Source organism: Eublepharis macularius, chromosome 3 (genome assembly GCF_028583425.1).
Source record: "Eublepharis macularius isolate TG4126 chromosome 3, MPM_Emac_v1.0, whole genome shotgun sequence".
In the NCBI taxonomy this organism is placed as follows: Eukaryota; Metazoa; Chordata; class Lepidosauria; order Squamata; family Eublepharidae; genus Eublepharis; species Eublepharis macularius.
The window spans coordinates 181,855,525-181,872,986 of NC_072792.1; the positions used below are offsets into that span (position 1 = coordinate 181,855,525).

Consider the following 17,462-nt stretch of genomic DNA (forward strand, 5'->3'; position numbering starts at 1 on the left):
ATAATGTGTCTAGAAGAGCGATATATAAGAGCTGTTGTTGTTGTTGTTGTTGTTGTTGTTGTTGTTGTTGTTGTTGTTATATAATAAGCTAAAACATGGCTGTTGGTTTTCTTCAAGCTTCCTCAGCCATTTGCTGGGATGCTCTGAGGTCACAGAATGTTCCAAAACATTCCAAGATAGAGAGAGAAGGCTCAGTCTTTGAACAGTGAAAATCTCTGCAATTACTTAGACAAAAGGGGAAGTTTTGTGGGGTATGTTCTTCTGAGCCACAGTTGAAGCTTTTAACTGAAGAAAGTTTTAGGTAGGTAGCCGAGTTGGTTGGTGGTAAAAGAGTAGGATTGGAGTCCGGTGGCCTCTTAGACACCAAGAAGAGTTTTAGTGTATAAGCTTTCGAGATGTAGTGCTCCCTTCTTCAGATACCTGAGTCCCTGAAGAAGGGAGCTTTAACTCTCAAAAGCTTATATATTAAAAATCTTGTTGGTCTCTAAGGTGCCACCAGGCTCAAATCCTGTTGTTTAACTGAAGAAGCAACGTTTTGCTTCCGGAGTTTGCAAACATAGCGTAGCATTACAGCACTTATGTCTGAACCAGCCAGATCTCATGCGCTCCTCTGCTGTTTGGTGTTGCAGCATACACGTCTACCAATCCTCAGACAACATCCGCAACAGGAAGAACAGTATGAAAATGCAACACGCGGCTTCAGTGACGTGCATCTTGTAAGTATCCGAGCTGTGCATATAAAGACTTAGAAAGATTGAGGTCTCGTATGCTTTTGTGTGAACGTGTCTGGGCTGTATTACATTGCACTGAAGGTGTGTGGGGACGGGTGTTGCGTAATCAAATGCTCTTCCGTATAAAATTCCCTGCTCATAGAAAACAAGTGTGTAAGGGAGAAGAGCTCTTGCAAGGATTTTTCATCTTTCTATAAAAGAGAATTGAATCATGCAAACCTTCAACTGTGGTCTAACACAGTCTAACCCAGATAAAAATTCAGTCGTTGAACGAGAATTATTCATTTGTCTATTTGTTTTTTTAAAAAACGTACCCAGCAATACTCTTAAAGCTTGCAACCTTTGGGCTCACTTCTTGGTATCTGGACTTCTTGGTGGGTTACATCAAGAGGTATGTGTTGCAGTTAACTTGTGGCAGCCAGCAAAACTTTGTATAAGTTTTACCCTACGGGCCTAAATGACCGAGAGTCAGGTGGGCAGGGCCACGTGACATGTGACCTCTTTCGGGAACTGCGTTCCTGCACATGCCCCCTCAAAATGAGCCCTGCCTACCACTTGCATCAAATAGTAAACATTTCAGTCAGAAGAGTCAAAGCTCTGAATAATTTGGGTTCCAGGAGAATCAGTCACCCAATCCATTTGACTGTGTTTAGGTCAGTAAGAATACATATTTTAAGTCTTTTCTAGGCTCAGTGTAGGTTAGTGCTTAGACTGTTATATTATGCCAGGGAGGCCAGCATTTACCCACTCATCCAAGAAGCCCAGTCACTCAGCTTAATCTACCTTGCTGGGCCGTTGTGAGGATAAAGCAGAGGAGGAGAAGCGAACCACATGTCTTTCCTGAGCAAGGAGAAAAGGGGGGGAAACCACAACAGGAGGAGAGATTAGTATCGTTTACAAAGTTGTGAGTTACTCTTAGTTCCGTGTAGCCCTCCAGCCAAAGATGCCACTCAGTTGCTCTTTCAACATCTACGTTTTCTCTTTCCTTACAGGTATCTGGATAACCAGGTGTTTGTATCACTGGCCAATGGGGAGCTCATTGCCTATCAAAGAGAAGCAGGTAACCACGTTTCACTGTAATGACTTTTTAAGGAAGGGTTACCCTAGGAGATGGGAATGGAAAAACCAGGAAACCAGTGTGGTGTAGTGGTAAGGGAGTCGGACTATGATCCGGGAGACCCAGGTTCAAATCTCCACTCCGTCATGAGGAAGCTTGCTGGGTAATGTTGGGCCAGTTTCAACCCTCAGCCTAACCTACTGCGCAGGGTTGTCGTGAGGATAAAATGGGCGAGGAGAATGGCGTAAGCCACTTTGGGTCCCTACTGGGGAGGAAAGTGGGGTATAAATGAAGTAAATATATAATAACCTCTCCAGAAGTGGCCAGTGATAGGAACTGTGACCGAGGGCCAAGCTACAAGTGACAAATGACACTTGAACAGCAAGTGGATTGAATGGAGTGCAAGTGAACAGGGAGAAATACACTTGCCGTTCAAGTGTCATTCGTCACTTGTAGCTTCGCCCCGAGATGCCCTATTCTATCAGGTTTCACATTCGCAGCTTGAAGAGGAGAGCAAGATGGTATCAAAACGCAGAGTCTCGATTGCTGTCCAAGAGCTTTAGAAGCTCAGCATATCTGGGACACAACCACTTTTGTCCCTGAATTGGGGGAGGGACAGAGTCAGCGGCAGGCACAAAATTTAACTGTCTGCCAGATTGATCACGATTCGCAGCCCCCTCGGCCTTCTTGGCATTCACTTCTTAACCGTCCCATCCGCAATCGAAAGGTATGAGGATCAAAGTCGATTGATGGTCTGTTTGAACCCGTTGCTCTTTTGCAGGCCGTTTCTGGGACCCTCAGAATGCCAAATCCCTTGCGTTGGGCTCTCCGGGCAGCCCCGTAACGAAGATGGTGGCAGTGGCACGGAAGCTTTGGTGTGGATGCCAGAATCGAGTTATTGTCCTGAGCACGTCTACCCTACAGCAAGAGGTAGGAAGGGCACCAAACGCCCACTTCGCCTCCCTTTTATATTCCATCCCTGCCTCTTCTTTCCTCTCCTCTGGGTAAGCACCTGCCCACAATCACATCCTTTTCTGCTGGAACCAAAAGCATTCCAAGTGAAAAGGTGCGTCACTGGAAACAGTCTGTACTCTTCTCGCTGGCTACCTCCCGTTTCCAATCCAGTGGTTCAGGCTGCCTCAGCTTTCAGTCCTGGTTGCTTTGCAGGATATCTCTGGGCATATCTGTCTTTGCACAAGTTGGGTGCACTTTACAACTACAAAACATAAAACATAATTTATACATAAATTAGACTATAAAATCCCCGGTAATTAATATTTAAAAATCAGTTGCTCGAACCTCCAGATACTTTACCGGCATATTTAAAGTCCGTGATGATACCACGATATCGAGATATTTTCTTGGCTGCTAGATTAAATGCTGTACTAACTCTGGAAATGAAAGGTTGCTTTTTGAAAATTCCCTTTTCAGAACGTAAATGTTTCTGTCAGAGTGTACCTGTAAGTCAGAACCCAAGTCCAGGGGGGCCTGCCAAATGGAGACCCCGTTGAAGCCCCGCAGGAAGCTGAGCCACACGCAGAGATCAGCCTTCATGCCCTTGTTAAGCCTGATGAAATGGTGAGGGGCCCTGACCCCCCTGCATGCCCTAGCAAGGCGGGCGCAAAAGGCCCTACCGGGGGAGACGACCCTGCAGGCGAAGTTCAAGTGCCCGAGCACCGACTGGACCTCCCTGAGTGTGCACTTCTTCTGGTGCAGTAAGCCCGTAATAAGCTCCGTAAGGCGAGCCAACTTATCCCCCGGGAGACGAGACACCCCGGCCACCGAGTCCAGCTCGATGCCCAAATATGTAAGGCGTGTCGTGGGGCCCTCGGTCTTGTCCTGCGCAAGTGGGACCCCCAGCTCCACTGCCAAATCCTGGAAGACCCTGAGGTGGTTAGCACAGGCCGGGGACCCGGGGGGAGCCATTATCAAAAAATCATCAAGGTAATGACAGACATGGGGGGAACCCATGCGGCCCTTGGCAGCCCACTCCAGGAATGTACTAAAGGTCTCAAATGCGGCGCAATCGATAGAGCACCCCATGGGCATGGCTTTGTCGTAATACCACATCCCCTGGAACTTGAACCCCAGTAGCGAGTGATCGAGGGGGTGCACCGGCAGCAGGCGGAAAACGGACTGCACGTCGCACTTGGCCATAAGGGCCCCTGCCCCGCAGCCCTGCACTAAGCGGACCGCATGATCGAATGAGGAGTACTTTACCGAGCACAGCTCAGGCGGGATGAGGTCGTTGACCGACGACCCCTTGGGGTATGACAGGTGGTGGATCAGGCGGAACTCGCCTGGCGCCTTCTTGGGCACCACCCCCAGCGGGGAGACCCTCAAGTTAGGGAAAGGCGGGCGAGGGAATGGGCCTGCGACGCGGCCTGCAGCTACCTCCTTAGCAATTTTTGCCGCCACCACGCCTGGCATCCCAGAGGCGGACTTGAGGTTGCCCGATGTGGTGGCCACACGTGGCCCCGTGAAGGGGATGCGGAAACCGGAGGAAAATCCCTCCCAGAGGTACCTGGCCGCGAAACGGTCAGGATAGCGCTCCAAGAGGGGAGCGAGGGCCTGCAGCCGTACCGGGGTGGGGGCCAGGCCCTGATGCCCAGGAGGCGTCTCAGTTGCCCGCACCTGCGCCCTGGGAGGTGCTAGGGGCCGATCCTCCATCCTTGCGGGAGGTGCTGGTGGAGGATCGGCCCCCCCCGAAAGGGCTGTGACCCCGCTTGGCCACGGGGGCAGGATGGTCGCGGGTGGGGGCCCCCGCATCCATCACAGTTGTGCTCGAAGCTGCACTTCGAGTGATGACACCTGCCCTGATTGTACTCCCAGCACAGGCCGCGGGAACGATCCCGGCGTGCAGCCCAACGCCCGGGCCAGGGGAGGTCCCCCTTTCCCTTGATGTGGGGGCCCACCAGCCATAGCCACAGCTTTTGGCTGATCAAGTCCCACCTGGCCCTGGGGTTGTGGGAGGCCCTCTTGCGGAAGGCCTCGTCATAGTCCATGGCCGCACTCTCCCCGGCCAGGGCCCGGGCCCGGAGCACGTTACCCAGATGGTTCGATAGATGCCAACCCCTGTCTGGATAAGCTGCCTGGACTACACCCATGTACACCGTGAAGCCCTCGAGCCAGTTGGAAAACGAGCGCTCCGCCAACTCCCTGCGCGCGCGCCGCTTGCCGCGCTTGGCGGCGGGGCTGGACCTCCCATCCTCCGCCTCTGGCCGTAGCAAGGAGAGAACGTCCACGTAAAACCCATTTAAAATACGTTCGCGGGCCTTGCGGGCGAGGTGGATCCCGGGGGGGTCCTTGTCATCCAGAAAGGAAGGGCCCGGGGTTTCCCCTTCGCATCCCCAAACCTCAGTGGGAGCGCCCTCGCCCTTCCCGCCCCGCGACCTCCGCCGGCGGGCCCAGTCAGGGAGCCCTGGGACCTTGGCCGCCACCTCCCAGTAATCGTCCCCTAGGGAATCATCCTCCGACGAGGACTCACCTGAGTTCCAATCGCTGTCTGACTCCTCAAGCCGCGCGCGCCGGGTGCGCCTCTTGTGGGATGACTTCCTCTTCTTGACCGGATGGCGCCGCTCGCTGCTGCTGGCCCCCTCAGAGCTGGGCGAAGATGCTGCCACACGGTGACGAGGCCCAGCCCTCCTCTTTCTTGCTCTGTCCTCCCTGGGCTGGGAGCTCTTGGTCGGTGAGGGAGCAGGACGGGCAGGAGCCGCCCCCTGACCAGAGCCCCCCAGGCTGTCCACTCGCGCCGTGAGGAGCTCCAGAGCACGGGCGATGCTCTGCATGGCGTCGCCGGACGCGGGGGTTGGAGCCACCACTTCCCCCCCAGCCCGGGGTTTTGGCCCCTTCCCCTTGGAGAGGGCCCTTGCCCCAGAGGGTGCTGGCATGGAGCTGGCCCCCCTGCCACTGGTAACTTGGCACCCCTAGCCCGTCCTGCCCCCGGGGTAGCCGGGCTGGGCCTGGGAGGCCTGCTGGCCTTTTTCCGGGCCTGCCCAGAGCCACCCGGACCCTTGGCCACCCCCCCGCGGGGGGGTTTGCCCGACGATGGGCAGCTGCCACGCGGTTGGGCTCGCCCAGCAGTCTTGCCCCCCCGGGGGTTGCTGGGCCCAGCCCCATTCCCCTTTTTGGAGGCCTCGATCCCCTTTTTGGGGGCCATCCTAGCCGGCTAGAGGGGACGGCAGCAGAGCCTGCCAAGAATCAAGGACTCCCCTGCGACAGGCGTTCCTTGTGCGGGACGGAGGAAAGCCCCCCACCCCCACGAAGCAGCTCTCTCTCTCTCTTCTCCCCTTCTCCGGGCTTGCAGCGCCGCCCTCCTTGCTCCTGCCTTCCAGCAGGTCTTCGCCGGAGCCGAAGGGTCGGCGCTCAGGCTGCGGAGGGACGAAGCTCAGCCCCAGCTTCCCCTGCCGCAGCCACGTGCCACCCCGCTCCGGGCTTCGGAGTCTTCACCGGAGCTGAAGGGATGTGGCCCGATCAGGCTCACAAGGGAAGAAGCCAAGCTTCGGACCCTTGCTGCAGCCGCGTGCCTCCCTGCTCCGGACTTCGCCGCTGCTCCACTCCTCGTCGCTCCTCTGACGCTCCTCTGAAGCTCGCACGTCCCGGGGCCGGCGCAGACTGAGGGCCAAGCCGGGCTGCGGCCGGATAAATACCCGGCCGCCGGACCTGAGGGAGAACCGGCTGGCCGCGCCTGCCCCGCCCCCTCCCAGCAAACCTGGGCGCCCGATTGGGCGCCCAGGTTTAAAACGATTGGCCGTGGCCTGCGCAGGGCCCCAGCGCAGCCCGCGGCCCGGAAGTCCTGCCGCGAGTCTCCCGTGCGGCCCCGTCGGCAGCAAAACGGGCCCCCCCGGTAAGTCGGGGGGGGGGGGCTCGCCTTCTGTAATACAGGGAAGATAGGAACCTTGGCTCACCTAGTAATTGAATGCCCGAATTTCAGTGAGGAGAGACCAAGATGGATTACTCCAATATCTGAGAAGAATGAGCTCACAAATATTAATCAGGGCTTTTCTTTTCTTTTACAAGATAAGGACCCGTACATAACCAGGTCACTGGCATCTTACCTTTTAGTAACCCAGCCTAAAAGTAGGAAATGTTTGTGACTGGAGTGAAATTCTTTTATCACTATATTGGCAATAGTAGTTTTAGTATTCCGGTCTTTGTTTGTTTGTTTGTTAACGTAAGATCAGGCTTAAAGCTATGGCCAAAAGAGCTGTACTAGGAAAGGAAAGGAAAAATCAATTGCGTTACATACTCTTACATTACTAATGTAATACTATATTCAGGGCTTTTTTTCTGGGAAAAGAGGTGGTGGAACTCCGTGGTGGAACTCAGGACTGCACAATGACATTACTTTGGGTCAGCTGGAATAAGAGGGGAGTTTTTTAAAGTTTAAATCGCCCTCGGCGAAAATGGTCACATGGCCAGTGGCCCCGCCCCAATCTCCAGACATAGGGGAGTTTAGATTGCCCTCTGTGCAGCGGTGCGTGGCGCAAAGGGCAATCTAAACTCCCCTCTGTCTGGAGATCAGGGGGTGGGGCCACCAGCCATGTGACCATTTTCAAGAGGTGCCGGAACTCTGTTCCACCACGTTCCAGCTGAAAAAAAGCCCTGACTGTATTACTAATCATTACATGACATACTATTTGCTTATGAATTTTACTAGCTGCTTCAAGGAAACTATTTATTTATTTTTATTTTATTTCTTCAATTTGTAGTCCGCTCTCCCCACAGGCAGGCTCAAAGTAGTAGTTACTGGGTTGACGCCTCAAAGAAATTTACTAGGAAGTTCCATAACAGAACAACCCACAAGCCTACCTAGGAAAGGAAAGATAAACTTTGTACGGATTCCCATGTAAAATCGGCAGTGGAGCAAAACATGTTCAGTTGTCTCCACCGTACCATCTCCACAAGGGCAGACCCTCGCCCGCATTCTGTATCGCTCTTCCACCACCACAGAGGGAAGTAAAGAGTCAGTGATTCTGATCCTCCTAATGTCAGTCTGCACAGTTGTTCGGGTAAACGGGTTGGGGCTGTGGCCGGCTGGGTAGAAGGACACAATAGGCTCAGCAAAGATCATCCTGTCATGGAGTAGCTCGGTCGCTTGCAACAAACTGCACAGAAGCTGTGATGGATTTGCCACAGGGTTGGTTTCTAGCCACTGATTGGAATTGCAAGCAGATGTCACGTAGCTCCTCCAAGCAACGCCCCCAAAAGAGGCACACTGCCATGTCCCTACTTCAAACTGCACCCTTTTCAAATCTCCCCCAGGCACGGGGGGTCAGGCTAGCCTGGAGTGGCTACACCTCCAGGGCCCCTGCCTGCAGTCTTTTGCTTGACCAAGGACTTTCCCGACCTTCCCCTGTTAACCAGCCTTGACCCAAGCACCCTGTCCACAGCCCATCCAGCTGCTCCGTGAACTGGGCAGCTGTCTCGGGCTCTCACCTCCTGCTGTCCCAGGGGTCTGCTGCCCCCACCTGACCCTGCTCCTAGGATGTGGTTGATTCCTGGCTTCTACAGTTCCTGCTGAGACCGAGGGTTTGGAGATGGAGAGGAACAAGGGGCAAATGATATGGCTTGATTCCAGGCCAGGCACTGCGACCATCCAAAGTAACGAAGCTAACAGGGGGACCTTGGGCCATTCACTCTCAATCAGCCTAGCCTACCTCACAGGGTTGTTGTGAGGGCAAAATGGAACTGTGTATGTTGCCCTGAGCTCCTTGGATGAAAATGCACTAGGTGGATAGGTTTCCCCTTGGAGAAACAGTGAACTGGATGGCTTCAACCCGATCTCTTCCCTCCCTTGTCCAGCACGCGTTCCACGTCGGTCAGGACAGCAGCCGCAGCGTGACCTGCCTAGTGAGTTCCAGCGTGGGCGTCTGGCTGACCCTCCAGGGCAGCGCCCAAGTGAGGCTTTACCACCCTACCAGTTACGAGCAACTAGCCGAAGTGGACGTCACCCCTCCAGTCCACAAGATGTTGGCAGGTAAGACCTAGAGCCAGGAGTCGATGTCCTTACTCACAAAGACGTAATTTGGGGATGCTCTGGCTAGAGCGCAATCTGACCAATCGCAGTGTTTGATGTTGGGGGCAATGCGGGGGGGGGGATGTATGTAGGTTGCCTTACAGTGTAGGGTTTCCTTCTTGGTTCTCTAATACCTTTGACAGTAAAAAGGTGAAATGAGCTTCTGCAGTATGGTCAATAAAGCCGTTGTCGGGAGCCACAAACTTGTGCCGGGTTTGGGTCAGAATGGGATGAATTTATGGGAAATATCTTCTGATATCTGCTTCCCTCGAGACCGGCTGTTGCGGCTTAGTGGCTAAGAGCATGAGCCGAGAACCTTTATGGTAGAGGTTTGGCCTTAGACCCAGGTTCAAATCCACATTGCTCTACAAAGCTGACAAGGTATCCTTGAGCGAGACACTCCCACTCAAGGTAAATTTCATCACATGGGACCGGGAAAGATTTCCCACTCTGTCACTTGCTCCTGCTTCTCCATGCATGGTGCCTCATACTGAACCAGAGGCTTGGTCCATCAAGGTCTGTATTGCCTACCCAGACTAGCAGCAGCTCTCTAGGGCCTCAAGCGTAGGACTTTCCCAGCACCTGCCACCTGGTCCTTTTAATTGGAGATGCTGGGAATTGAACCCACTGAGCCATAGCCCCTCCATGCACTCACAGGCACTTCCTTTGGGAGCATCACCTAAAAGAAGAAGGAGTGGCCTGGAGTAGAGCTGCGACGTTATTTTCTTTGAGGGTGGCGCTGTCTCTGAGCCGTGATTGATTGCTATGTTTATGTCCCACCAGTTCAAGAATTGATAGGGGATTTTTTTTTAAATAGTGTTCTGCTGCTAATTATAAGTTGACCTATTACCCCTTACCCAAATATATTTCAAGACACCAAACACAGAGATACAAGGAAATACGGGTTTTATTGTGTTTCAAATAAAGCTCATTTCCCCTCTCTGGATCTTATGCACTAAGGCCAGTTACATCGGAGAATCTTATATACCTTTAGTGCTAATTGTTTACAGGAAAATTGCTGACTGTTTAGAGAATAAAAGATCAAAAAGGTTAATACAAACAGTTCTTCAGAATACATTTCCCAGGATACGTGGCACTGAGTGACCGGATAGTCCGATCTTACTGTAATACAAACAGTTTAAATGCTTGGAGCCACACTTCTGTAATGGGTTAGAGACTTCTCTGGGAAACTTCTTCCAAGGCTAAAACTTAGTTACGAAGTAAAAACAAGAGAAAATGTTTACAGCTGAAAGGATCTTTCTTGCCTCACTGCCGACCTGTAGTTCATTCTCTACAGTGAAGGAGAAAGAATCTGTCTACAAGATACATTTGCCTCATGTGTGTGTCTTTTGCTTGAATGTGCTCACACGTAGATTCTAGGAGAAGGCTCTTAAAAATTCCTTAACAAGAATGCATGAGGCAAGTAACTTAGCTTGGGTCCAGTGGTAAATTTCTGCTAACAGTGCAATAGCCCCGCTCTCCCTGCATGCATCTTCCAGGAATTCACACAGTTTCTGATTCATTCTTTAACGTAGGTTAAAAGCTGGGTTTAGACCGTGGACTCTCCGTCTCTGTAGCTGCATGTCCCCAAAAGCAGTGTGGTAGAGGCCAAGAACCTGCTCCATCCCACAATACTCCATCTTGCATACAGTTGACTGCATGCTTCTTTTTATTACTATCTGATGGAAACAGAAAGCACATGGCATTAATCGCTTTTCTGCTGTGGCTCACAGGGTCGGACGCCATCATCCGCCAGCACAAGGCCGCGTGCTTGCGGATCACCGCCCTTTTGGCCTGCAAGGACTTGCTCTGGATCGGCACCAGCGCAGGGGTGGTGCTGACGCTCTCCATCACGGCCAACGCCGCCTCCTGGAAGACTCCGCCTTTGCCGGTGGGCCTCTCTCAGGGACACACGGGGCACGTTCGGTTCCTCACTTCCACTGAGCTGCCGGAGGGTTTTGATGTCCTTTATCCCTTGCCCAGGGATCCAGGTGGGTTTGAGCACAGTTGCAAGAGACAAAATGAAAGGATGTCCAGGGGTGGGGCATTGAAGCAGCTCTCCCAGGTGTCATCTCACTTACCCATACTTGTTGCAGGACTTCTCACAGTCACTCTACATGTTACTTCTTTTACGAGTTCTGCATGGAGACAATCTGTGCTTTGTGTAGACGCACATCACCCTGAAAATTGGCTTCTATTAACAAGAAAAAACAGCATGCAGATGGGCTCAGAAAGCTGCCAACGGGGGAGGGAAAGCTCCTGCCTTCTCCCAAGCTTTTTTCCCCATGCAAAATCAGTGCGGAGAGGAGACATTTCCCCTTTTTTTCTGCTGCTCCACGTGGAGTTATTTTGTGCATGTGCGGCAGCAGAAAGGGGGAAACTCTCCTTCCCTGCACTGTTTTTGTGGGGGGGGGGGGCTGAAAGCTTGGGAGAAAGGCAGGAGCTTTCCTTCCCTGAGCCCATTTCCATGCTCATTTTTTTAATCAGTAGCCGGTCCCCGAGGTGACGTGTGTCTGCACAGAGCACAGGTTGTCTCCGGGCAGAACTCGTAAAAGAAGTAACGTGTAGAGTGACGGTCAAGTTACATTGATTCACGAGGCTTCCTCGGGAGCTTATTCTCCATCCGGGGGTAGGGGGATATTTTTGCCTGCAGTGGATTAAGCACTGAGATGGTAGTGTTCAAAGACACCCGAGTGCCGCACTGTGGGGCCCAGATCCCAGTCTATTGTGCTACTGCAAGCAGTATATTTCTGATTTCAGACTGGCTCAGTCGCGGATGTAAAGCTGCGTTCTGCAATTTCACCCCATAAAGCACAAGAGTTTGGCTTTTTTTAAAAAAAAAGCCTTTGAGGCTGCAAAGATCATTCTCCTACAGCCAAAGTGGGAGCTGAACAAGATTTTCGGGGGGGAGGTCTTCAGTGACCTCCCCCAGCTATGCGAATCAGAACCTGTTGTGCAAAGCAAGCAGATACATACAAATCCACTTATTTACAGAATGCAACTTTTTCTTTGTGCTGGTAATTTCCCCTATTACATACATCTTGAGTTGATTGGAATACTATTTTGTGCCGCATTCGGTGTGTGTAGCTCAGAGCAGACCAATTGGAAACAGTTCTGCAACGAGATCCAAAGCAACAGAATTTCCTTTCTCTACACCCACTGCCACTTCATGGGCTGTTTCCACACTACTTACCTTCATCCGGAACGCTGCAGAACGTTGCGAAAAAACGCAGAAGATAGCGTCTTCTCGCTATCTATCTTGTGCCGCATTCGGTGTGTGTAGCTCAGAGCAGACCAATTGGAAACAGTTCTGCAACGAGATCCAAAGCAACAGAATTTCCTTTCTCTACACCCACTGCCACTTCATGGGCTGTTTCCACACTACTTACCTTCATCCGGAACGCTGCAGAACGTTGCGAAAAAACGCAGAAGATAGCGTCTTCTCGCTATCTATCTTGTGCTGCATTCGGTGTGTGTAGCTCAGAGCAGACCAATTGGAAACAGTTCTGCAACGTTGTGAAAAAACGCAGAAGATAGCGTCTTCTCGCTATCTATCTTGTGCCACATTCGGTGTGTGTAGCTCAGAGCAGACCAATTGGAAACAGTTCTGCAACGTTGCGAAAAAACGCAGAAGATAGCATCTTCTTGCTATCTTATCTTGTGCCGCATTCGGTGTGTGTAGCTCAGAGCAGACAAATTGGAAACAGTTCTGCAACGAGATCCAAAGCAACAGAAAAACGCAGAAGATAGTGTCTTCTCGCGCAAGCGATGTCGCGCAAAACTCGCGCGAGAAGACGCTATCTTCCGCAGGTTTTTTTGCGACATTCTGCGGTGTTCCGGATGAAGGTAAGTAGTGTGGAAATGGCTATGGGCTGGCAGATACCAAGAGCATTCTTGGGGAGAAGTTATTATCTAAGGCTGTCAGTATGGGGACATTCCCGAACTGGGTGACAGAGTGTGGTTTTTCTCCTCCATCCAGATGGAGGGTTCTTTAGGGGAGGTGTCGCATTTTAATGCCAGCTGGAAAGACAAGTTAAATGAGTTGATGGTTATCATGAGAAAAATGCAAGACAGTACTAAATTAAAGTACCAAACTGGCATGGAAAATCAAGTATGTGGAAATGCAGCGAATATAGCTTGCCTATTTTTAAAATTATTATTATCATATTTGTTTACTTAAAACATGTTACAGAGAGGGTGTCATGTCTGACTGTGCCCATTCATTCGTGCCAATAATTTTGCTGTCAAATGTATGCTTTATTCTGTCAAGGGAGACTCCATTTTGTCAAATCAAATCAAATCAAATCAAAGGGTTTATTACGGTCACAAGACCAGCCAAGTAAAATACAGATAAAAAGAACAGTTTTTAAATACTCCATTTTGTATTGCTAGATATATTCTTGTTGCTAACATTCCACTGAGTTGTCACACGTTCCCAGGTAGCCGGGTGTTTACCAGTTTGAGGCCTTCTTCCTAACTGTGATGCGTCTTCTCTCCATACAGCCTGATAGCACAAATATGCATACTGTTCTCACACAGGAAAAACAACACTAGGTTGTTTGGAAATTGAGAGGGGGAAGGAACAGGGATAGAAAAGGGATGTAATTTTCCTATGTAGCCATTCTGGTCAACTTTCTACTAGAACTCCTTAGGTGCTTACTTTACTCCTAAGTAGACCTTGGGATCTGATTATGGAAAGAACTGATTTCTGAACAAAAGTCATTTCACCAAGAACATGTGTCTTGCTACAATGAACCAGTGATCTGTCTGCTGTAGTCTATCATCCAGAGCCTGACAGAGGGAAGGCGGCAGGTGTAGCCTGATCCTATCAGGTCTTGGAAGCTAAGGAGCGTTGGTACTGGTCTGTACTTGGTTGGGAGACCACCAAGAAAGTCTGGGGTTGCACTGCAGAGGCGGGCAACCTATATCTGCTCATCTCTTGCCTTGACAGCCCCTTGATGAGGTTGCTGTCATTTGGTTGAAACTTGCCTATTTGCTTCCGGCCACACAATTCAATGCACAATGTAGCGTTCACCTTTCCTCTCCTCTCCCTCTCCCCCCTTTCCTAGGTACAGAGAAGTCCAACACCTTGGAGAAGCGAGACTCCACCAGACACAGACCTCCAAAGTCAAAGATGCTTGTGATCAGTGGCGGAGACGGTTACGAAGACTTCCGGCTCACCAACAGCAGTGAGACGGTGGGACGGGACGACAGCACAAACCACCTGCTGTTGTGGAGGGTCTGAATGTTGGAGAGGGGTTGGCCCCCTCCGGGGACAGCAAGAGAGCACTCCGGTCCCATCCTTACCCGTTCACACATGCACACGTACCGCTCGTCGCTGTGTCTCATCTCCCATCTTGGCTGTCGCAAATGGGTGTGCGTGGCCACCTTCCAGATCCACTGCACAGAGAGAGCAGCGCACCGAGGCGCATTGTGTACAGATCCCCTGCCCGACTTCCCTCTCCGGATTGCAAAATCCATGTTGCACAGCCTTGCGCTTGCTGCCGTGTTTGAGTGTAAGCGCGTGCGCACGTGTGTGAGACAGGAGGGGATCGTGGAGTGGGCAGGGGCAGGAGACGAAGAGAGAGAACAATTTGGGAAGCTGGCCCTGCTTGGAGAAAGGATTGTCTGCTTCATGTGTGTTGCCTGGTAAGAAACCTGCCAACTCCACCAGCCTCCCAGGAGCCGTTGGGTGTTGCCACGTCTGCACGTGGATGTGCTGATGCCAAAGGTGGATTGTGTCAATAGAATACCCCTTGGACAACTTCCACCCTAATATATTCACCCCATGGATTTCGACACTGTGTCTCCCAACCTTTGGCTGCCTCACACCATCTTCCCTTCCCTCGGAGATGGAGGTAGGCACCTCTGCTCAACGCCACCATAATATTCCACCCACTAAGCCAGCGCCTGGGTTTCTCACAAGAACCACTTCACACCATCACCACACTGACATTAGTGGACCTAACTCCCTCGTCGCCAGTGTATGGATAACTTTGAGCTGGGGGTATATGTTTGTGTGTGTGTTTTTTAAAAAAATATATATGTATAAATAACCTTTATTTATTGTCGATTGAGGCGAAGAGGTGGAAGGAGAGGCGCTTGCGGGGTTTCTGAATAACTGACCAAGAGCCAGGAAGGCGGAACTGTATGCGTTTTTTATCATGATAAGATCAGGCCACGAGGGCTTGTCACAGTCGAAGATCTCTGTATGAGGCTTGTAATCATTCTGCAATTCTTATGATGGTCAAGATGGGTGCTGAGCTTGCGTGTGAGTGTCTGAAGAAGGTGATAGGTGAGTGGGAGGAAAGGTAGGCCTTTGCAGCATTCTGGGCTACGGGTTAGGGACAAAGACAGACAGAATAATTGTGCAATATTGAGCTGAATTTCCCACCAACGGGCAGGCAGGAAGGTCCCACACGGACACGGAGGGTCTGCTGCAGAACCTCGCCAGGGGCTTCTCACCAATCTTCTTTAGGGGACACCATGCTCCCCGTTGTCAAAGGAGAGACGGAGCAGGGAAGGTGGGAGATTGCATCCCATCTTGTACAGTATTTATGTTATGTTTGGGGGTGGGGACGGGATGGGCTCTTAGCGGCACTTAATTTATACATTTGCTTTTTAAAGAATTCTGAGCAGGCACTGCAGAGACACAGGTGTGAGAGCCCGATTTGAGTTGGCTTTCTCCTGCTGTCGGGAGGAGACATTTGCTGTGGAAGTGGAAATCTGCCTCTCCTGCACAAAACTTCCCCTCTAAGGCCCTATAAATTGTCAGGGGCTCCAGAAGGCCAGTTTTTATACCTGTACCCCCCGCCTTTTAGCTGACATTCTCAATTTTCTGTGCTTTCTGTGCCTGCTTACTTCTTATTAGGCCTTCGTTGGCGAAGATGTATATGGAGAACATGGCGTCTTTTCTCTTTTCGTTCTTTTAGGAAGTTATCTCCCCCTCCCCACAAAGATAGGGAGTCTCTGGGGTACGTAGAAGCCCTACCTTGTCTGCAGGTAGTGTCAGTTTGCTGTTTGAGTGACTGGCGTGAACCACTCTATTATCCTATATAGTAACGGGCAGTTTGTACATTTGAAACACATCGGGGGGCTATGAGGCTTCTGATTTTGAAATGAATAAAAGATTGAGATCGTAGAGGGCTGAAGCCCCTGGGTAGGTACGCCAGAGCGATTGGTCCCAAAACATTCCCTCTCCCTTTCTGTCTGGAATGGATGTATCTTGTAAATGTCTCCACTTATTTTCACCTGGCACCATAAAATAAAACACCTCCGATGCTCTACTCAACATTAAAAGCCCCAAATACGTAACCAGAAGAGTTTGTTTCGACGTCAAGTTCCAAACCTTTGACCTGAACTACATTTCCGAACCTTTCGCTCTCTCTTGCCACAAAAAAATTTGTTTAAGGTATTTCAGCACCCAGATTTCAGAATCTGATGTGTTAAAATTTCAAAAGACAGTCCAGATTTTGTCACCAACATTTAAAGAATCACAGCTCTGTTCTGAAATTGGTTAGGATCTCAAGCCCAAAGGTGCAGCAAAATTCATAGTAATCTCCCTTACCACTTTCGCCCAATTTTGGAGGCTGTATTTAGAAATTTGCAGTCAGAAATGGAAATTGTGAGGCGAATGTACTTCACTTCTTTCCTGTGCCTTTCTTTGACTTCGCAGTATGACTTTCCTTGGGGTGTGTGGGGTGGGCCCACAGAGGACGTTATGCTTGGCACAGAAATCTATATCCGAAATATAAATTGAGGGCCCCATTTAATTTCCAATTCCCAGCAAAAGAATGCAATTGATCTCATATATATGTGGTGTGTTGACTCAGAGCGGAACTACAAGTGACAAAAGGCACAGGTTGGACACTTGTCAGCTTCCCTCAAGTTTTGATGGGAAATGTAGGCATCCTGGTCTCGCAGCTTCGCTCTCTGACTGCTGTCCAGTGGACTTTTCAACTATCACTTGTCCAACATTCCGCCAAGCTGCCTACATTTCCCATCAAAACTTGAGGGAAGCTGACAAGTGTCCAACCTGTGCCTTTTGTCACTTGTAGTTCCGCTCACAGAAACCGTTTCTGTGAACTGTTTCAAAAGATCACAGTTTAGCCCTTTATAACCTGGACCATCCTTTTTGTCCTTCTCAGTCACTGTTTTTAGGCTTGGCTTTGAAATCATAAGGGCTAGAAACTTGGTTCTGTCTTTTAAAAATGGGAGGGGGTTACCTGGACCCTGTAGACTGCAGGAAATTAGATATTCATGTGTCTAACGTCAAATTAACTTGTCTAATGTCTAAGAATGAGGATGGGCAGGGCTCAGTGAAAACTCAAATCTGTCTCATTCGTAGTGATGGTGTGATATTATGAACACTTTCCTGGGAGTAAGCCAGTGAGTTGACTTTCTTAGACTTGCTCTCTCGAGGTCCTTCTTAGGATGTGTTGGGCTAGTGTAATGGCTAGCAGGCTAGCAGTGAAATCTTAAGAAATGGGCTTAGACTGGACTAACTCTTCTTAGGATTTCATTGTAGGGATCAGGACATTGGTTTAATGCTACTTAAGTCATGAATTCACTAGGTGGCTTCATGTGAGCTTTCTCTTTCATTGTTCACCATTGCAGTACAGACATCATAATATTGGCCTACCTTCCAGGGCTATTG

The 17,462-nt window shown here is 50.5% G+C and overlaps 1 protein-coding gene across 1 annotated transcript in view; it reads left to right on the plus strand.

Annotated features, from left to right (window-relative positions):
- ARHGEF17 (Rho guanine nucleotide exchange factor 17) overlaps nt 1-16,643 on the plus strand; it is a 242,875-nt gene extending 226,232 nt beyond the window's left edge. The window contains exons 16-21 of the mRNA XM_054974489.1: nt 630-716; nt 1,724-1,791; nt 2,570-2,718; nt 8,593-8,767; nt 10,540-10,797; nt 13,876-16,643. Coding sequence (XP_054830464.1) covers nt 630-716; nt 1,724-1,791; nt 2,570-2,718; nt 8,593-8,767; nt 10,540-10,797; nt 13,876-14,051 — 913 coding nt within the window. The 3' untranslated portion in view covers nt 14,052-16,643. The remainder of the gene's footprint in view (nt 1-629; nt 717-1,723; nt 1,792-2,569; nt 2,719-8,592; nt 8,768-10,539; nt 10,798-13,875) is intronic.
- The last annotated feature ends 819 nt before the right edge of the window (nt 16,644-17,462 follow it).